Here is a 22,914-nt window from a genome sequence, read left to right on the forward strand (position 1 = left end):
ACGCGGGGCAAATTTTTACCCTGCAGCTTGGAGGCGCTTGGAATAGCTTGGCAATCTATCAAATATTATCGACAATCAATATCGATGGGAATTTTTGGAATGCAAAAGAGACACTTTATAAAATCACCCAGCAGATTGCAAAATTTAACCAAACATATTTTAAATTTTATTATTATACATGTAGATTGACGAATATCATACACAATTCTCCGAAATATCGCTATCCCAATTTTGAGGGTAAATTCTAAGAGAAACTTTTCCTTGACGCAGGTGTACAGTAAAAAGTAAATCTCGCGTAAAAATTTGTCGATTGAAAGCTAAACGCATCATAGGTACCGCTGGTTCAATTATATACGGTAGCGAAAGTCGGCGAAACGCGTTGGCTCCGTTGAAACTGCACGTGCAACGGGTCTGAGTGTTAACTCGCATTAAACTTGGAAACACGTTAACGGAATTCAACGCCCGTTGAACCTCCATCAGATCCACGCGTGAGTAGCGGTCGCTGAAAAATAAGCGTGCGGCTTTCTCCTATAGGTGACCGCGGGAAAATTAATAAAACGCCAAAATCGTTTGGTGGGCGTGTTTGCGGAAACGCCGCAGTTCACCGCTGCGCGGCGACCCCGCGAGTTCCGCATTGCTCGTAAATTCGCCCGTCGCCAAGTTGTTGCAGGATAGGGACGCCTCGTTGCCGCGACGCGCGCCTCACGTGGAGAAAAGTGATGCTTTATGCAATATACCGGCGGCTGTTTGGTCTCGGAGTTTGCTCGGCGGGCGCAAAATCTCGTGCACCGACGCGCCCATTCGCGATCCGCGATCGCGCGTGAATTTAATTACACAGTTTTGCCGGGGCAATGTAAATTATCAACAGGATCGCGGGAACGCTCGCGCTCGTGACAAGAACGCTGAGCCATTTTACCGTCAAGCACAAAATAGCGAATAATTATTAATTATTCGTAGTTACGCCGCTTTGTAATTTACTATTACCTTATATACGTACTCCGCAGCTTTATTCTAAATTTTTCTTTTTGTCGAAACTCGCCTTTGCTATTTTAAAAGGAGTTAAAATTGAGATCGAAATGTTGTAATTATTTGAATTAATAATAAATCTTTCAGTTTGATTGATTAAAAGAAAACTTTATTTTTGTAAATTCACTGGCGAAAATAAGGAAGATTTATACATTAAATTATATTTTTATATTTATTATATTTATTCTAAATTAAATTTCTTAATTATATTTATTCTAAATTGTTATATGCGCACTTTATTAGTATAAATAAGTCGAAAATAATTTCTACATTAAAAAGAACCTTCATTTGATATTATTTTATTTTCTCTTTATATAGAGTAACTGTCCCAATTACTTTGCCACTTTAAATACCTCAATAGAAGTTGACATACTTATTTTGTAATCTTTTAAATATACAAATAACATTCTTCTTCATCATTAATCAGATAAAAACTTTAATAACAAAAAATAAAAGCAATAAGCCAAAAAATTGTTGAGATTATTTAAAATGTGATAAAAAAATAAGATAAGACATGAATTTATTACTGTTCTGCCAATCAATGTTCTATGTTATATGCTTTCCGTTTCCTCTCTTTCTTAATATCGCACGTATCTAATATTGCCTGCCTATTTAAATGTCCTATGCATTATGTTTATATGATAATTAGTTTAACATTAAAATATTTTTAACACATAACTCTCAATATAATTTTTAGCCTAATATTACCAGCAGCAGTGTAATGGGGATAGTTACTCTATTTTTATTATTATCATTGTCGCCCATTTTCATCTTCGTTAAATTAATTAAGGATATCCTTTTGCAAGGATTAGATTTTTAAAAGCGTGCAGCCTGCTGATTTCTTCCTTCCATAGCGCTCTTTTGATCACACGAATTCAAGGGTGCGATAGTCGCACGATGTTCGATCCTTCCGGTATCCCCACAGGAGGATAAGACGGAGGATTATGCTTTCTCGAGGGGGTATTCACCGAGGAGTCCGCGAAGGATGGATGTGTCGCCCGGGCATGACGAATGCCACCTTATAATAGGCTTTCCATTCGACGTCGCTCTCCTCCCCGCGAACGGCGGCAACTCGCGACTTTTCGTGCGATAAATCGACGAAACGATTCCGCCGTAAATCAACGGCCGCGCGACGCGGAGCGGCACGAGGGGGAGGGGAGGGGAGGGAAGCGTGAATAACGACGGAAATCCGTGAGCGTTGTTCCTGAGTGTTGCGTGAAAATACTTAAGAAAGTATTCTCCTTCGGGAGGTCGAAAAAAATCAATTTTCACATTTAATATTCTTAACATTCGAAGGCTCTTTGAAACTTCCCTAACACATTCCCTAAGTGTTTCATCGACATTTGATTTGACGAAGTTATGAATAAAACAGGAAGCATATTATTGTTTGCATTATTATTTTTGTTTACAAAAAACTATGACAAAGTTGATATCAATTAGCTTTTGTCTTCCTAAAAAAAAATTACGAAGAATTTTGGGTGTTTTTCCTTTTCAAAGAATATTAAGCCGCGAGGATCCGTAAGTCCATTACGGAAAATTTCACATTGGTCCCGCGTTAACGCGTTTCGGATATTTGTCACCGCGAGAGATCGACGAAAGTAAATGAGCTATCAGTATCAATGTCAAAGAAGCGTGATTAATGGCACACATATATCGCAGTGATATATCTAATAAAAGATACAGCAATCGAAATTTTTTTTTCCCGTGCGCCGCAGCTTAATTACAAATAACTGATTCGTATTATCGCACGAATTACGTAGCTCGCGGATAGCATCTCGCCCTTATCAGATATCGTATCTTATCCTTTATTTGAATGAGCTATCGATCTTCCACGAAGCGGCATTGTTTTGTTTTCGAGGAGAGAAATATGCTACCTGTGTTTATACAGCGCGCGCACTTTTTCGCGACGTTTGTCAGACGCGAGACTCGCCGGCCCCCTCCGTACGTTTCGTAATAATATATTTTCGAAATTAATGCGCGAGGCGAGCGCGAGAACAAGCGCGCATTACAATCTTCGAAGCCACTCCCGACGCCGCCGCGCCCGGCAAAAATTGCCACATGTTTCTGAAGAAATGCGCACTTTCCCCGGCAATCCTGAATTTTTCTTACTCCCACGTTTTCATTCGCGAGCCGCTCGCCGGGCATCCCTCACGCTGGCGTTGCGAGATTGTCCGCGCTGGATCATCGCGAATGCGTCCCCCCTCGCTCGCGCGGAGACACCGCGCCGTGATGCCATCTCCCGCTCCAGCCTCGATTCCTCCTCCCCCCTTTCCTCGTTTCTGCATACGCAGAATGCTGCTCATGAATTTTTCGAGAGCGTCGCCCTGAGAAATTCCCCCGGACTAACGACAAATCGCCGTATCTGCGAAGACGCGAGGTGCACAAAAAGGTGAGAAAAGGAGGAGGAGGAGGAGGAGGAGGAGGAGGTGCAAAGAGTACGAGAGCGCGTGTTATGGAGATTCCTCGGGATTTCCGTTGCCTGCAACCCCCGTCGAGATACCGAGGGGGCGGCCCCCGTCCGTCCGTCCGTCCATCCGTCTGATATTCCACGCGAACTCCCGCGCGGAATTCCATCTCGAGGGGCGGCCCTCGAGAGACGAGTCGACGACGCGGTGGCTCAGCCAGGATGACTCACAGAGAGACGGTGTAATATCGGTCGTATGACGGTCGGTTGTGGAACTTTGGGAATCTCTCCTCTCGCGAAACACCCTGTCTCGAACACGTTTCCGACGAAATAATCGCCCGCGTCTGGGGTTTCAAGCAGCCCTGGCGGGCCCCTTTGCCGGCACTCTCCCTTTCACCTGGGGTTGTCATCACCTTTTTACTCCGTGAGAGCGAGAGCCGCCGAGGAAATTGAAAACGTGAGCGCAACGCTCACGAATCTCACCTACCCCCGCCGTTCTCTTTATGCAACCCGCCGAGGAATCACAATCAACTCTTTGGCGGCACTGGGGATGTAAAGAGGATTGCATTGAGAGAGTTGGGAATACGAAATACTTTATTGGTGGAAGTATCTCCGGCGAACAATTATTTGTTTATTTACAATTACATCAATACAATTACATTACAGATTCGGCCTGTTCTTTTTCGCACTGCTGCACTGACGCAATAAGTTAGAATAAGAAAAAATATATTTGTCCTACCTTAATCTGTTGCACCAGTGCAGCAGTGCAGCGAAAAAGAACAAGCCAATTGATACGTTTGTAGTTCCGCATTAAAACTCTTTGTCACGAATTTTCGTATATCAGACCGATTTCTTTTTTAATTTTGCATCCAGGGATTTTTCGAGTCATTCGTTACGAATCAGAAATTTTTAATTCACTAACGGTTCAACAATTAAAAGCTTTCTTTAATGAAAATCAGTACGTGAGCTTCTTCAGGTCGCTTAATCTTGAAAAAAACAATGGTTTCATTTATTTAGGAGTTGTTTTTTGGGGTTTATCTTTGGTCGCTGAACAACCACTCTATTTAAAAAACTTTTTTCCTGTTATTTTGGTTTTGTCATCTCTTAAATTTTTAATGCTTGGAAATGTTGATTTCAAATTCAGATACAGCAAACAAAAAAACCTAGAAAATAAATTCCGAAATGATGAAAGTATTTTTTCACTCACTATATTACTTTTGTCTTTCATTTAAAAAATTTTGTCTTTCATTTAAAAGTTCTTATTTTAGATTAGAATGACTCAAAAAATCCTCAGAACACCATTAAATACGAGATTTATTTACACAAATTGGTTTACAACAAAAAATATTGATTTTATTATATTTTTCAAAAACTATTAATTTATATTAAAAAAACATGCGAAAAAATTTTGAAAAATACTTTATAATGCCCACAATAAGTGTCTAAATTGCCGTTTTAATATTGACAATTTTAGTATAACATGTATTTTTTCCTTTCTTTCTTCATAAAAGCATAAATTTTTACTACTTGTTTGTTTATAGTAATTATGAAAATACAAATTTACAGTTGCCTTTTTATACATTTGTTCATGTACTGAGGGAACAGGAAATCCTGTATTTAAAGTCAGAAATCGTCAAAACTATTAAAAACTGAGCGGAAAACAGTTATGAGCCGAGCAGAAATTGTAATATCACGGTATTAAATTGACACTCGCTCCAGAGGTCGGAGAAGATTCCATGTTTGAATCTGCTGAAGTTATTTTTCGCAACAAATTCTTTACAGTATTTGTAGGGGTAGGAGGTAACAGATGCTCGTTAGCAACATCATTATTAAATTGATTATCAATTTAATATCGTGACATCACTATTCTGGTTCAGCTTATATAACTGTTTCAAGGCCGAAAATTTATTCAGCACGCAATCGGACGTGCTTGGAAGGATGTACGAAAGAATATACAAAAAGTATTAGCACAAAGAGATACGATCGATTAAGACTCTTTTTTTTTTTTTATTTAGTTGTGTTCTCTCACGTCTGTTATTATTTATGAAGTAACGTTCGCTTGGCCCCCTTTTACTTCTGCAGATATTACGAGATCGTCAGGGACGTCAGGCCGAACAAGGGTACGATTCTCAAGTCTTCGGTCGAGTACATAAAACTATTGAAGAACGAGCTCACGAGGATGAAGCAGAACGAGCTCAGGCATAAGCAACTCGAGCACCAGAATCGCAGGCTGCTGCTGCGCGTGCAGGAGCTCGAGCTGCAGGCAAAAGCGCACGGGCTTCCGGTTTCCGACTTCAACTGGGCGTCCACTTCCGCCATGCTCAACACCTTCCAGAGGAGTAAGCTCGAGCACCGAAAGGTAAGTATAAAGTCCTTCCCCATCCGGCCCGCATCTCGTTACATCCGCCTGCCTCGAATATACACCGTCGCGCCATTTTAACCGCCTGCGTGCAAGTTTTATGCCCGGCTTCCGCATCCGTAATAATTCACGCTTGCATTTCATCTTGATTCGCTCCACATCCACCTTCGATCCCGTATAACGATTAAAAAAATAAGAACAATATTCAGCGTTTCACCAATAAATCTCATGTCTCACGAGTGTCACGTTCTCTGTCATGTAATATCTTACGCATTTTTCTTTTTACCTCTTCATAAACGTTAATTTTTTTTTCCATTATTCTTACATTACGTAACGATTTTGACAAGCAATTAACGAGCACGTCATCCGCTCGGCTAGCGAGGAAATTTTTACTTTTAATACGCGGAATAATATCGTTAACTTTGGTCAGGTTTATTAAGTGCGCGGGTTTCGTAACGGCGAGTCATTTAATCTTAATGCGACAGTCGCGCGGCTGATTCCCGATGCCGTGGCGATCGACGGGGCGTCGACGCAACGATCGATCCCGATCCTTGATCCGAATAAACCCTCCGCGCTCGTTCTGGCACCGCCAGACCAGGTTTTATAATGCGCGCATCTGTTCCGAAAGAGAAGAGGGAGAGACGGAGAAACGTAGAGAGGCGAATGACTGCTCGCTCGCTCGCGATCTCTCCTTCGCGTACCCGTTTGTCTTTTACTCTCGTACGGGCGAGAAGAAGGCGACGCTTGGCTTTTGACAGCGCCGCGGCGGTAACGGTTGTTTATTACGCAACCGGAGATCGATCCGTCCGTGTTTACATAACGAGAAATATATTTTCTCATTTACGTACAATTGACAGTGCCGTCTCTCGCCCGCGTCGCCGAGACTTTCTTTCGACGGTGGCGAGTTGCCTTTCGAAAGATTCTCGTTCACACTCGAACGCGACAGTTCGCCGCCTCTCGCGCGGGCGTTATGCAAATTTTCAATCTCGCACGCGTACGATTTTACAATTTCGATGTGGTAATTGTAACAATCCCCGCGCGGAGGGAGACGGACTTGTTTTTCTTTTTTATATTATTTTTAATTGCACTTAATGCAATTTTCGCTATTGCATCGAATGTTATATTATAATTTCTGTTTGAGAGGCGACTCGATGTGTTATTTCTCGCTTCGTTATTCATTATTGTCAAAACGTTAATTTTCCGATGTGTACGAGGGCATAGAAACGGACCTCCCGGCTGGTGGTTCCACATCAGCGGATTATCGTTCCGAATAATGAATTGCGACTTATCGCAGTCTGTTCGTCGCGCAAATCGCTCTCGTTAGGACTGGAGGAGCGGATCTCCCGCGAGAGATAGCCGCCGTCGTCGTCATCTCTCCTTTCGGGACGCCCGATGACGGAGATATCTCGCGAGATGAGCGGCAGAAGTTACCGTTGTGCGAATTAGTGGGCCAGATAAGGTTACGCACGTACGTATACGTGTACGTATGAGATTTGACGTGCGCGGCTTCGTGATGCGATTAAGAACTCCCCGAAGTTCCCGATAACGATGACGGTGCTTTATACGCATCGACGACGACAGATTTGGGCCTCCTAAAGAAGGCCCTGTCGCCGAGGGGATTTAGCCGGAGGAACAGAAGAGGTTATTAATAATTTTTATTGCGTCGACCGCGCGGCGTGACTTACGTCAGTCTATATTCGTAAAACTTTTAATGATGTGAACTCGAAACGTCGACGAGACGACATGTAGGATTATATTACATGTGCAGAAATGTTATATATTATGTATCACTGTAGAAATATCTTAATATGATAGGATGCATTTTGACGAGTTTAAACAGAGCTTCTAGTTATCGCGATATAATTCGCGATATGCTACTCTGTTTTTTGGATGATAAATGTAACTTTGTGCGTCTTTTATCAGATATAGTGTAGCGGTTTTCATAATATTTTTTTACATTTTGTAATAATTAACGTTTCGCGATATAATTAAGAATAAACGTTTGAGAAATAAGGTTCCAAAATTGGTAGAACATATTTCTTTTTCTTTTTTTTTTTAAATGATGCAAATCGTTTACATATACGAAATACTTATAAATTAATCACTATAAAGTTTCTTACATTCACCAGACTTCTTTTTTCTAAAAAGTTATGGTGATTTAATTAAGTACAGATTAAAATATTGTTACGAATTCTGATATATTTAACAAAAAGGAATTAATCGTGTTTATTTAGTGATTTCTATATAAAAGAACTTTGATTCGTCTATTTTTTAGCAGACATACTGGTTGAATCTATCAGTAACTATTTTTTTTGGTGATTATATTCAAAAATTGCGAAATGTAATTATTTTTTATAACCAATGTTCCTGATGCGATTATTAATTCTTTGATCACATATCTCAAAGTGAGACAAGTTTATAAAAAATGCTGAATACCTTATTGTGTTCTTGTTTATCTTTATTCGTATGATTCGTTTCGATTTTGTGTAATAAATAATCACTTCTCGAGTTTTTACACGGGAACATTAAAATTCCCCGTTCGCCTCGTGGCGCATAACGGCACGTGGAGGAGACGATTGTTGTGTGTATTGACGTGATAATTTACATTCGCTCGTCGCGCTTTCGGAAATATTCGGAGTCGCGCTGCGACGCGCGAGATAACGAAAGAGACGCGCGAGATGACGTACCGCGAGAGGGATGAGTTAAATTATTGTTCGAGATAAAGTTCCGTCGGAGCGTAAGTAGTCTGACAAGCAGCTTCCTCGCGGTTAGAGAAATTTAAACATTGATAACGTCGCGCACCGCGATTCGCGCGACGGGTTCCGACCGAGGCGAGGGAAGTGTGTCTCGCGTATTGCACGAGGAATTTTACTGCGACACTTAACCGCCGGTTTGCTTAACGTTAATTTCGTCCCTCGATTTATCTTGCGCGAAATGTAAACGATGTCGTACAAATGCGTCCCAGATAACGATGAATTATTTTCAGGAGAAAGGCGCAAGGGACATGTATTTTTTTTTTAATTAAAAAATCATAAAAAAATATTTTTACATCGAGGACTGTCTCTAAATTAATGGCATCACTAGTCGGGCAATGTCTTCCCTTACGTCTGAATTAAAATATGTATTAGTAAAATTATAATAAAATTTGAAATGTAATTAGTCCTTGTAATATTGTACAATGTGAAGAACGACATATTCGAGCTCCGTAATTTTTTTCTTTGCCTATTTGAATTGCAAAAAATCTCTAAAAATTCATACTCGAATTTCAAGAACAATTCCTTTCAGAAAAAAATGTAATCAAATTTAATTACCTCTGAAATTTCGCGCCACGATAGGATAAAGGTTATTCACGAACTGCAACTTATATATTCGATCAAATTCTTCGTAATCCATGTTGTCGCACGGCCACTATGCTTTCGAGAGTAAATTTTGAGAGAAAACTTTCTTCGCGTATGCGCTTGATTTATGAAGTCTGGTCGTAACGCACCTCTTATTTCGAACTTCTTACTCAATTTGTTATTTCATGTTGAAATGGAACGTTACGGTTTGCCAAAAGTGGCTGGTTGCCCCGCTAGGAAAGGCGCGGGGACGATTTGCGCAACGCTCGTTCCCCCCCCCCCCCTTTCCCCCTCCCCCACGAGATTGCATAATTGCAAGCGTAATTGCACACGTTAAATCCACACGCGCCTGAATGTCGTGCAAAATATTTACCTTTACCACCCGGCATCGTGCGTACGTCCGCGCAAAGAGCGCAACTCCTTATCGCCCCCACTGCGCCACGTCCGCCGCTCTTATCGTACGTGCTACCTCACGCGAGACGTATACCTTTTATCTCGCATCTCGACGCGTATATTTTCGCCGAGAGAGGAACACCCGCCGCCGCCGCCGCCGCCGCCGCCGTCGCCGTTGTGCGCCACTCCGGGATGTCGGGACAAAGGATAATCGCCGAATGAGCTGTAACCGTCAGAAACCGCGTGCTTGCGCAACGCCACGCCGCGGTATTTTTTCATGCAAATTTATAACGCCCTCCGCGCCGTCCGAGTGGCACGTTATGTAAAAAAGATGCCGCGTGCGATCGAAACCGCGGGCGAGACGCCGCCGCGGTGTGAGAGATCTTTATTATCGAAATGAAAGAAAGAAAATGTGAGGTATCTGTACTTGTACCTGTACTCAATATGCCTCCCCTACCCCTAAGTTTTGGAGACTTTTCTAAGTTTTTTATGAATACGGAATTGAAAAATAAGGGTCAGATTTAAAATAGAAAACATTTCTGAAATTAAAAAAAAATATATGAAATATTTTTAGTTATTTATATAAATATAATAAAGATTTTTAAAAAAGATAGCATTTGGGTCATGTTGAGTTGTTGTTACATCGTATACCCAATGTGGTCCAGTTATGTATTTTCCTCTTTTTTGTAAGTATTTTTGAAAAAATTCGAAATAACAGAATCAACGTGTTTAATTGAGCACTTATTAACATACTTATGGAAAAAATTATACACAGAGAGAATTTTCTCTTAAAATTTACCTTTAAAATCTGGCAATTGTAGGATAATGTGTGACCTCGAGGAATTTTACTATACTTTTTAGTACACTGCAAAACATATCCTCTTTATATATAAAGGACATGTATATTTTGTAACGGAATATACCATATTAGAACGGATTTTTTACGTGTCCATTTTATTTAAGCGTGACTGGCGCAATTCTTAATGTGACATGTTATTTATATAGATCAATATCCTTTATATAAATAGGACTGGAAATAATCATTATAAAACAGACGTTAAACCGGACATTATAAAGGATGTGGTCCGCCATATATATTAAAGCGGACGAAATAAACAAAACGCAACGCAATATGGCGCGAGCGGTAGCGATAGCCGTATCGTTCACTCACAACAGTGTTAACTTGTTACTCTAACGGCCGTCCTCTTCCCAATTATAATAAATATTTTTATTACTAATTGTTGGTGTTAATAATGGGTGTCGATCGACGCGGTAACCATCGCGGTAAATGTACGGCGTGTGATTGCGACGAATTTGAGTTGCCTCAGGCGGATGATAACACAAATGTGTGCTCTTTTTGCGGGCATTATTCGCCTTTACATGAGCGTGTGGAAATAATTAAAGAAGCTCATACGCACGAAAGTAAGTTTTGTTACAAATAAATTATTTGATAATTTATTATTATTATTATTATAGATTATATTACGTTACGTGCATGTTATACTTTTTTTCTCTCAGTGTATACTTTATTATATTGTGAAGGGAAATTAATAAAATCTACTGGTTCATTGCAGTTACAATGCCTACAATAGTGGCAATAGAAAATTTGACTGACTCAGTACGCAATGAAGTGATCGAAGTAATGGAAGTAATCAATCCCAATGAAGATCCAGACTCTCAACAAACTCTGCAATCTGCCAACAATGTAGAGCAACAGGATAATGATATAATTGTAGCTGAGGAAAATAATTGGGTAATAATGGGTTACGAGTGTTTGCTTTGTGGATTAATTTGCAATAAAAAAACACGTTTAATACATCACGTAAATGTAACGCATACAAACAGATCAAAACACACAGTAATTTGTCATTGTCGTAAATGCAATTTTTATTTTTCAATATTAACAGAATTTAAGACTCATAAATGTGTTGCCCCGAGGTTTGCATGTGATTTGCCAGTTGTAGAATTACAACAAAATGAAACTAATGTCAATACTGATGTAATAGTAGAAAAACATGAAAAAGAATTGAATCTTGCCGATAAAATTTTAGATTTCTGTGTACTCCTGGAAGCAAAACATAAAGTTCCTAAAATAGCAATAAACGTAATGACAAATTTTCTTGGCTGCATTGGTCATGAAAACGATGTTTCTCAGTCAGTCTCAGATAGATTACGTAAACGTCAATTGATAAAAAATGGTGTGTATCTTGTTCCTCAACAAGTAGATCTTCCTGATGGCAGTAGTGGATATGTAGTGTCAATTATTGATATAATTCAGAATTTAGCAAAATTTAATGAAATTTTATCCTTCTTCAAAAATAATGCCCCATTGTCAGATCATCACATAACTGATATAATGCAGGGTCAAAGATTCAGGAATCATCCTGGACAGATTGCACACGAAAAAAACAACATTGCTTTGTTATTATACAATGATGATATTGAATTATGTAATCCAATTGGCATGCACAGAGGTACTAACAAAATATGTTTATTTTACGTGACAATTCTGAACATACCTGTCCAATTACGATCACGTTTAGCAGCTACATTTTGCATTGCTGTATGTAAAAGTAAATCATTGAAATCTTTTAAGACACATGAGATTCTTCTTAATAATTTCATTAACGATTTAAAGATGCTTGCTTCTACAGGAATTATAATTTCTTCTGATCCACAAGGAGAAAAATTTTATGGCTATTTATTTGCATATCATGCTGATGCACTAGCAGCACATCAATTATGTGGTTTTAAGGAATGTTTTTCTCCTCGCGTTAAGCAACAATGTAGAATCTGTACTGCGTCATTTACATTATTTCCTAAAATGTCATATCATTCTCAATGTCCTTTGCGAGATGAAATACAACATTATCGAACTGTCGATGAAATGAAAAAAATGATGAAGGAAAATAAGGCATTGTATTCCAAAAAGTCTCAAAAGAATGGAATTAAGCGAGATACCATATTTCGGCACATTCCTTTCTTCAATATATTCAAAGATGTTCTGTATGATCCTATGCACGTATTATTGGAGGGTATTGTTCCAAAAGAATTAAGCTTGTTCCTGAAAACTATTGTTTTGCAACGTTTAATTACTCGTGATCGCCTGAATACTCTGATTAGCAAATTTAAATTTCACAAAAGCATTCCAAGTGGTGAAAGGCCTCGCATTATTCCTCCAGATTTTTCTATATCGGGAACCAGTAAAGCAAACTTCACACTAATGTATCATTTGCCGATTCTTCTGCATCATGATATTCCTACTGATAATCAGCACTGGCAGTGTTTTCTTTTGCTTGTCGGACTTGTTAAATTGATATGGTCACCTGCATTGACAGTTGAATCTTTAACTGCAATAGAGGCTTTAGTTCATGAACACCAAAATTTGTATGTGAAATTATATCCAGGTAATTTCTTTCCCAAGTTGCACATGTTAGTTCACTTAGCTGCACAGATGCACACTCATGGGCCAGGTAGATTCCAATCATGTATACGTGCTGAAAGCAAACATTTTGTTGTCAAGCAAAAGCGTTTTTTTTCCTACAAAAATATTTGCTATTCTGTGATGGATCATTTTCAAATAGAATGTGCTTATCAAATGTTTCATAGTAATGGCTCTGTTAAACATTCTTTTTTATCTCCATCAGCGGACATAAAAGTTAAAAATGCTATTATAAAAGAGCATGAAAGTACTATCTTTGAAATGTTACCTGATTCTGATAATGTCTCTGATGCAATCGAATTGTCATACTTAAAATATCATGGTGTACAATACAAGAACAATGTCATTTTGATAGTTGGAGAGATTGATGATCATCCTTTGTTCGGTAGAGTTTGTCGCATATTTCTCTTTGAAAATGTGTTCTATGTGCTTGTGGAAACTCTTCTTACAACATACCAACAAAACACATGCAGTTATGTTGTATCTTGTAAAAATGAACTTAAAATGTACAGCATTTGCAAACTCGAGTATCCATGGACTGTCCCAGAATATGTTATAAATGGCAAGATTCACATTCTTTTGCCTTCGGGGTGGTTTACTGGTCTTGTAAATTAATTCCATTATTTTATTATTTTAAATATTGCAGCTTGATAATAATAAAACCCAGTTATTACCTAGCTTTAGTTCATATGTAATGCCTTTTTTGGAAGGGCAAGCTATGAGTCCCAAAAAAAAAAAAAAATTATGCTCTCAGTTAAAAGACGAAATAATAGACCATTTGGAGTAAGTATATACATTTGATGTCTTTATTTATTTATAGTAAAACAAAAATATAAAGTCTTGTGTACCTTATTTAATCAGCAGGCACAACTTGATTCCTCACAACATAAATCATATGAAAAAACGTTGGCAATATCGTGATCTAGGAGAAGCTCTTGTAACAAACTTTCCTTCAATCCATATAGAACAGTCACCCAAATTTAAAACTAAATGTGTAAGTAGATACAGTAGATTTTTAAATCGATGTATTTATATAACAATTTTCAACTTTGTTATGATCTTTGAAGTTTGAACTGCTAGTTGTCTAAGAATGGTATTCAGAGTCGAGTCTTATTTAAAGATCGTCTCAAGCCATATCTTAAGAGGCTAATACGGCTCTGTGATTGGCTGATGGCATCTTAAGACAGTACTTAAGATGATGTTAAATATAAGATCCGACTATGAATACCAGTCTAGGTTATTGTGTAATGGAGATGAAACGCGCTCCCAATGTTAAAGTGGCAGAAATTGGAAACATTAAACAAAATCTCGATGGTAAAAGATGAAGAAAGAGAGAGACGGACTGAGTCATTCTGTTTTATCAACTTTTTGCAAATTATCGAATATGCATTTAAAAAATTGACGCAAATAAAGGCTGAATTAGTTTTATAAATATATATATTTATGCAGGTAATTCTGCTAATATATCTCCATAATAAAATTAGAATTAATGCAATTAAGCGATTTTGTTTTTTAAAATTAATTTATAATTTTATTATGGGAATATATTAGCAGGATTACTTGCATAAATATGTATGTCTATGAAATTAATTCAACTTTTATTTGCGTTAATTTTTTTAATGCATATTCGGTAATTTGCAGTTTATAAAATAGTGACGAATGACTCAATCTGTCTCTCTCTTTCCTCATCTTTTACCATCGGGCTTCTGTTACTTTAACATTAGGGGTGCGTTTCATCTCCATTACACAAAAACTCTTTGCTTGGATATGCAATTAGCAGTCCAGACTTCTATAGTCAAAAGTTATGATGTGAAACAGGGACATTTCGTACATCAAATTGCTGATATTAGACGTCACAGAAACAACCGTCGAGAATGTATGCAGCAGATGCATAATCCTTTGCAGTTGCAAAAAAAAACAAACAAAAAGGGTAAACTTATACAAGTAATAACTCCAGAAGAGGCTTACAAGAAACTTCAGGTAACATGCATTCTAAGAATCTCGTAATATTAAAATGTGCAAGAGAGAGAATCGAACAATACTTAAAATGAAAGTTAAGATGGTTTAATGAGATGATAAGATATAGGCTCATTCTAATTTTCTTGCCTTACAAATTCAATATTAAATTAATATAACTCAACATATTAAAAAACAATTTTTTGCATTCTTATGTAAAATTACATTTATTTGTTTTATTGTCCCTTTTTAGGATTCAGCAGAAGATGAATTGTCGACAACCACAATTGTTGAATTACTTCAGCAATCATTTCAAGTTCGACCTCACGTTGGAAATGTGTGGCCTTACTATCTTTCACGAAAAGAATGTGTAAGTATATATACTTAAAAAAAATACTATGAATACTAGAAAAATACTAAAATTGTATGCATACAAATTGTGGTATATATTATAGTTTGTCCAAGAAGCTGAATTAAGGATGAAAACATCTATTGAAAGTGTTATTAATACTATAAACACAATGTATAAAAAGACAGCGGAGAAAGGAATTAACAACATTCTGCAGCTACAAAAATTTGTAACTTTACGAGGGACAAAAGACTTTTTTCTTGAACAGGTAAAATCTTGTATAATAAATTATTAAAATCGTTTTTCTTTTATTTTATTATATATGCTTAATAGATGTCTGTAATTCTTTGTATGTTTTGTATAATTTATGCAGAAAGTTCCAACGTTTGATGATCTACTATTACCTTCTCCTGGACCAAAAGTTTTTTACAATGATGCTACTGCCTGGCTTGTGATCAGTGAGATTGATCAACTAAAAATTGATGTTACATCTGCGGAAGAAGCAGCCGCTTTAGGATTTGCCATTTACTTTATGAAGGATCTGACTTATCCATCATCTTTTAGCCAATTGCTTGGTTTAATTGATGCTTTGTGCCTCGGTAACAACAACGAATTTTTATGCAAGCGAGCTAAAGAAATTTTGTCTCATTGTACTTTGTAAAAATGTTAAGAATTTCTTTTATTATTATTTACATTTTTATCTTTGTTTGGGATTTTGTACTTGTTCCTTCTTTTTTCTCTTATATATATTATATATCAAACAAACTAATATAATACATTTATTATGGATAAAGGTTTTATTTTTTTGTATACAAACTATATAGTTTGTTCATTCATATTTTCTGGTCACATATATATATAATGTTTTATATATATATATATATAAGTATATATATATATGTATATATGTATATATTTTATAAGTATATATGTAATAATGTATAATGTATATTTGAATGTAATAAAATATTGTCTTCCAGATGATATGTTCTTTTCTGTATCCGGAAAAGAATACTAAATTTCCGTTCTATTTATAAAGGACATTAGTCCGTTCTATTTATAAAGGACACTAGTCCGTTTTATTTATAAAGGACATTATTATAGACAATGTCCTACGTATATAATTCCGTTTTAATTTCACGCTTATTTAAAGTGGAAAAAAAGTCACTTTTTTCCGTTATAGTTTCGCGGAATTTAGAGTGGATATGTTTTGCAGTGTAAGATTTACTATACTTTTAGTAAATTTTACTAAAAAGTATAGTAAAATTTCTCATATATTCTCCCACAATTACCAAATTTTGAGGGTGAATTTTAAGAGAAAATTCTCTCTGTGTACATACAGCTATTTATTAAATAATGAAACCGTGTTTATTTACTAGAGGCTTTAACTTTTACTTGTCAAAAAGCTTCAACTAACTGGAGGAAAACAAGAAATACTAATTAAAAATCAAACCTTAAATAAAGAAACGGAATCTTAACTTCTTGTATATAGATATCGAGCAGTTAACTAACATAAATACATCATATCGACTTCGCGAGCGATATATTAGTGTTATGTGTAAAATTAATTGTATAGCTATTTGAAAATGGGAGGTATGGGAGGCCAAATTGGGTACAGGTACCTTAATAAAGACGTACGAGAAGTTTTCTCATAAAAATTGTATTATTCCTTCTGATGAATTGGCGATTTGTAAAAATCTTCAGAAGAACATACTTTAATGTACGCCGCAGTGGTGTACTGGCGGTTTGTCTTGCGGTTTGTCTTTCCTTTTATTCGCGGTGATACGGAGATATCGCTAACTTCATTGCGGTGCACGTATTAAATACACATGAATTCGGCGTAGCGAAGACCGTGGCAAGTAATCCGACGAATTAGTTACGTCGGTAATATAACGGCGGGCAAATTGGATCACAGTCGTTTGCGCCTGAAATGCGATTGGAAATTAATTCTGGTTCTGATAAGCCGATCCGTCCTGTGACTCCACAAAGTTGCCGGAGTTAAACCGTGCGCCTGGCAGCGAAACGGCTTCGATCAGTTTACCCCCGATAATGCGCGCGCGGATTAACGTAGGCATTTAAAACCCGACTGTACCGAATATTTAATTTTCTCCGTCGTAAGCGACCCGTTACACCTTTTTTTTTTTTTTCAAACCCCGGCCATCATTTTATTGAAAACTCGCCGTATTTAATTTGCTTATTATCTCGCAATATTTTCAAAAGGTCCCGGCACTTGTTCCATGTGCGAGCATCATTTTTTTTGCCATCTAACAGCTTTCGAGTGATTAACGCACGCCTCTAAATTCCTTACGGCCCATTTCGCCACGAATCTCATCATATCCTATCGCACGAGCAATGTAAATAGCAATAAGCGTTCAATATTCCTCGTATACACGTAAACTCGATTCCCGCACCGCACCGACATTAACCACCAACAGACATGATCAAATATAATCCCCGTATCCAATCGCCGCTTTGCGACTTCGCCGCCACGTCCACGCTCCTGTACTTTCATGGACGAACATCAGGCATTCCAAACATCCCTATTACTTTTGTAATGGACCTCCAGCTCCAGTGCCACCGTGTTCCTATCTCCCTACGGCGGATCCTCGCATGCGGAAGTGCTCGTCGAACGCTCATCCCTCACCCGTCACCGCCACGCATCCCCTATCCTCTCGGAATCCGCAGGACCCGGAGAATCGTGCGGCTCGTTTTACAGGACGTCGGGTGTTTTTTTTTTTTCTTTCTGCCGTAGATGCCGGATCTGACGGTGGCGGAGGAGGCGACGAGTCTGAGCATGTCGCATCTCGAGGACCTCATGGAGGACGACACCGTCGGCCCCGTGCACGGCGGCGACCCGATGCTGTCGTCGCCGCACCTGCCGCCATTGAGCCCACCTGCGACCGGCTGTCACCATGGCTTAACCGACGAGGACACCCTCGGCAGCCTCGCGGTGACCACGTCGAACTCCTCGTCCGATATGGACATCGTCGCGTAGTCGAGAACCACCGTCGTCGTCCGTCAGCCTCGCGCGTGATCGGAGTCGACTCCCGAAACTTGGATCGCGTCGGATATATTCTCCGGTCGCCGCCACGACCGAGGTAGGATTGATTTAGATTTGTGCGACGTGGGAGAAGCGAGAGAGAGAGAGAGAGAGAGAGAGAGAGAGAGAGAGAGAGAGAGAGAGAGAGGAATGGTATGTGCGCTGCCGCGCGCTGATGTGCGAAGTGCGACTTAAAGGCTGCTGGCTGCCGCCGTCGTCGTAGATCCTCATCATGGAAGGACGGCGAACGGGAATTCGCTCGGCGCCAATTGGATTTTATTGGAGTCACCGCGCTCTGATGTGGATTTATCTAAAACTAGTCATCAACTTGCGGCCGAGAAAAGGAGGATCGACGAACATCGGAAATGAAGAGGGATACGCGTGTGGACCGGGTGTGGAGAGGATCGATATTCATTATGAGCCAAACGGCGACGCGGTTGAAAGGCACTCGTCACGTCGACGGAACTTGGGAAGGGATCAGCGAGGGGATTTCCCTTTTTAGAATCCCCTGACGACTTGGTCCAATATTAAATAAGGATAATTATTTAGGCGAACTTAGAAGACTGGAAAGAACCACGGTTTTAATGTTCCCAATGGGGGATATATCGCGATTTCGATCATACGATGGAACATAAATTCATCGGACCTTCCAGCAGACCTGCCAGCTATCACGCCACAGTCCCCCGCCAATCATCCGGAATACGTCTAACGTGTTATTGTTGCGACATTACGTTTTTCCCCCCCTTACGTCACCCGATGTGTCATTAATAACCGGTTCGGGTGGCTCTTCATTAACCATGGATAACGAGAGCGCTTTCGAAGACCATTTCATGGCGGAGACCACCGTCGCCAAGCGACGAAGGCCGCGGAGAAAATTGCCGTGACGAGAACTTGTCAAGTTCGCGTTTCGCGTCCCTGGAGATCGGGCACGAGGATCGATCGGACGGATTCTCGACGATGGAAAGAGACGATCGGGCACTTTCGGCCGGTCAGTCAGTCGGGAGGGGAGGAGGGGGTCTTTCTCTCACCAAGTGGCGGTGCGGAGTGAAAGTCACCCATTGTCGGACGACGACGGAGGAGGAGTTCAGGGTCGTTCCAATTGCGAGGAACGGATCGCTGTCACGATTCTACGAAACGGCTGGCCGTTACACGGATGGAATGCGTGACGACTTGACGCGTGCGTTGTATATTATGTCAGTGCCGCGAAGGACGCGGCTCCTGTCGCGCTTTTGAGACGAGAGATCTAATCTCTGTTTGCGCGAGAGCATCGCCTGGACCTTGGGATCGATTTTTGACGACGAGGGGAAATACGAGAGCGTATACCTCTCGTAGAACGTACCGGGGCTACATGGTTCACCTATGATATTACTTAATCGTCGAGAAATTATGTTCATAAGTTGCGAGCGTTGTTCGCGAGAGGATGGCCCGCGATATGGTATGGCTTTTAATAAAACGGTTTTTCCGTGATTTACCGAGTGGAAATCGGTGAGATACATAAATTGCGCACGTTGCCTTTGGTCTACAAAGTTATGAAATACCAGATCCGCTAGGGAGACAGCTTGAATTTCGGGAGTGAAGTTCTTTATTGCGCGCGCGCAAAAAAAAAAGTATTCCGACTGCGACGGGGTGGAATATTGACTGCGATATTTCGATTTAATCTCCGATTTGTTAAAAGTAGCAATAATATATTTCAAGTGCCTTCGTGAAAAGAGTCGAGAGAGAATATTTTTGGAAGTGTATCCTTCGATTTCAGTATTAGAGCGCGTATGTAGCGCGTATCCCATGCAATATCGAGATTTATCTATATGTAGCTGTACGCAATTTAACATTTGTTATACATGAGTAGCTCCTAGAATCTTCTTATCCAGCGAAACTGAGAGAATTCCACCTTTGCGATTATGGTTCTGAAAATTGCAGTTTACAAAATCATATTTTTCTCTTGCCATTATTATCTCGTAAATGTGACCCGTTTTCCAATAGCCGAAGATACCGTGATAGATGCAAACAGCATCGGAATGAGTTACCGAAAAGTAATTTCATGATAAAATCTCTTCGCCGCGTCCTAAATAAAAATAAACGGGCATTCGTGCATTGTGAAAGCGTATTGAGTCGACAATCTGGGCGTTTACAAACGTGAAAGTAAGAAAGAGAGAAAGAGAGGAGAGAGAGAGAGAGGGAGAGAGAGAGAGGGCTTACGCGATCTGCCATTAATCGTTCGTCGTCGACGACAAAGGAGAATATCGACGTCGATTCCGGCAGGGACTCGCAACGGATGAGCGAGTGCTATGTCCAAGTTCGTTATAAAGTTTGCTTGATAATTATTGTCTCCGGTAGCGTGTACGCCGAGCACCGTACCCCTCGTACGCCGCTTGCGGCGGGGTTGCGGCTCGAGCGCACGAGGCGGTGGCTTTTGTGCGACGGGCCTTGATTTCACCGCTTGCCTCGTCTCGCTTTGCGCTCGTCGGCTCGTCGGTGTGTGTGTATATGCGTGATGTGTGTGTGTGTGTGTGTGTGTGTTTGTGCGTTTGTGTGTGTGTACTGTAACCCACATCGCCCACGTCGCCTCGGGCCAAGACCGATGATTGCTCGATCGCCGGACTACCGTCGATAAATCGTTGGCGGCTCGTCGGCGATTACGAAAGACGGTTAATTAAGGTATCACCTATTTTCCACGGGAGCGAGAGAAAATTCGAGTAGTCGCAAGGTGGAACACTGAAATGGATAAGAGAGAGAGAGAGAGACATTAACTTCGCTCATTTAAGTCGAGCTGTTGAACATTAGACCCGGCGGCCTAGAACCTGGAGAGTATGATAATCGAATTAATTTTCACGACAGCTTGAGAAGCGGGAATTCTTTTTATCAATTATACGAGACCACGTTTCTTTGGTATATTTGAGTGTAAAATTAAATGAAACCCGTTATTCCAATAAAGATATAACTTAAAGGGAAGATTACAAGAATGTTCTCTCGTAATCGTGGAGATAGGACTCTATCTTCAATTCTTTGCGAATGATTTGTATATTGTAGATAATTTTCCAATTAGAAATATATAAATATCAAATATAAAATATTCTTCAGCGGGAGAATAATAATAGTCGACTTGTAGAATGTTTAAACTATCACTATATCTAACACGTGGATAAATTGCAAGCGATAATGTTGCTTGTCATTTGAAGAGGTTGATAAGAAGGGAAAAAAGACATTTTTCATGAAGTTATTTCGTAAAATAACTCTAATTCTCTTTTTCTATTAATTTTATACATAAGTATATGTACGAATATCGATAAATAATATTTAAATCATGGATGTATCCAGGCTTTTTTTCGTGAAAAAGGGAGTTATCAATTCTATCAAGACATAAATAGCAATTTTTTACGATAAAAATTGCCTTTTTAGATATTTTGGAGTTTTGAAGGTGACTGATATTTAATGGGAAAAATATTTTGTATATCATAACTTTGACTTTTTTCCTGACGAAAAAAAAATATATATATATAAATATGGGTAAAATGTAGTCATTAAAAACAAATTATGTATCTCTTTAATATTGCTATTATTATTATTACATATACAAAATGTGATTATTTTCCTAGAAAAAGAAATTTAAAAAATACATAGAAAGGGGTTTTGCAGGAAAAACTATTTTTAGATGTTATTAAAAATTTGATAAACTAAAGTTAAATAAAAAGAGAAGAAGAAATGTTAGAAAGTAAAATCATTCAATAAAATTTACAATTTTTCTCATACATATCAAAGCTTTAACTGATAAAAAAGTTTCAGAAATTATTTACATGTGAGAGAAAGTAAATCTTTACGTAATAACAAAAAATTTACTCAGAGGTACAAGTAAATTTGTATTTACAATAAAAAAATAAAGATGATAAATATTTTAGATGGTGATTTGAATTCCTCAAACTACGTTGGATACGCTCATAATTTATATCACTTAGCAGACAACTAATGATTATTACCTATTTGAAATTAGTTTACACAGCACGCAGCAACAAGAAACTTTTTTTTCTTGATTAGGAACGCATTTTTCCTTCAGTCGCCTTATCTACTTAGATTACGTGGAAAGTGATAGCTTAGGCATTCCAGACGTGGACTATGCACGGAAGACCAGCACGTTGCCTTCAAGTGCGTTCTTATCGCGTTAATCCTCACTCGCAGCAAAAGAACTCTCTTTAGAGGAAAAAAAGAAGTTTTTCTCGCTGGCTCATAAATTGTAAGAAACGTCCGTAATTACATTTGAAACTTTTCGATAAGGGAAAAAACGGCGTCTTCGAGCAAGTGGTGCCAGTTCAGTCGGGATCTCGCCTGACGGGAGATACTTTATTGTAATAATCAGGTGCGCGTATTGCAATTTATTGCAAACGTAGCCGCCCGCGATTTCCTCCAAATTAAGCTTAGGGTCGAATCTTCGATGTAAATGACATTTAGGATGTACATTGACGCGTCAGGGAACCGGAACAACCAATGCCCGGGACACCCCGGGAGTAAGGGAGGCAGAGTGACAGAGAGCAAAGTTCTCATATCCGTGTATATAGACCTACCCATCGAGCTTCCGAGGTCCGCGCGGAGAGTTAAATAAACGCCCTGGCTTTGAT

At 39.1% G+C, this 22,914-nt stretch overlaps 2 protein-coding genes across 5 annotated transcripts in view; both read left to right on the forward strand.

The window, feature by feature from the left end:
• LOC105840041 (transcription factor EC) overlaps positions 1-21,792 on the forward strand; it is a 100,917-nt gene extending 79,125 nt beyond the window's left edge. For all 3 annotated transcript variants that reach the window (XM_036291062.1, XM_036291061.1, XM_036291063.1), the window contains exons 6-7: positions 5,513-5,789; positions 18,020-21,792. In XM_036291062.1, coding sequence (XP_036146955.1) covers positions 5,513-5,789; positions 18,020-18,262 — 520 coding nt within the window. In that variant the 3' untranslated portion in view covers positions 18,263-21,792. The remainder of the gene's footprint in view (positions 1-5,512; positions 5,790-18,019) is intronic.
• Positions 10,370-16,505, forward strand: LOC118647004. 2 transcript variants are annotated; one of them, XM_036291060.1, is made up of 8 exons: positions 10,370-10,942; positions 11,095-11,273; positions 13,609-13,745; positions 13,824-13,956; positions 14,781-14,942; positions 15,172-15,288; positions 15,374-15,535; positions 15,641-16,505. In XM_036291060.1, the coding sequence occupies exons 1-8, from the start codon at positions 10,774-10,776 to the stop codon at positions 15,926-15,928; spliced, it is 1,347 nt and encodes a 448-aa protein (XP_036146953.1). In that variant the 5' UTR covers positions 10,370-10,773; the 3' UTR covers positions 15,929-16,505. The 2 variants fall into 2 exon arrangements, with proteins under 2 accessions (XP_036146953.1, XP_036146952.1); XM_036291059.1 differs by lacking the exons at positions 13,824-13,956; positions 14,781-14,942; positions 15,172-15,288; positions 15,374-15,535; positions 15,641-16,505 and having other exon boundaries at positions 10,375-10,942; positions 11,095-13,704.
• Positions 21,793-22,914: the final 1,122 nt, after the last annotated feature.

This window comes from Monomorium pharaonis, chromosome 8 (genome assembly GCF_013373865.1).
Source record: "Monomorium pharaonis isolate MP-MQ-018 chromosome 8, ASM1337386v2, whole genome shotgun sequence".
Taxonomy (NCBI): Eukaryota; Metazoa; Arthropoda; class Insecta; order Hymenoptera; family Formicidae; genus Monomorium; species Monomorium pharaonis.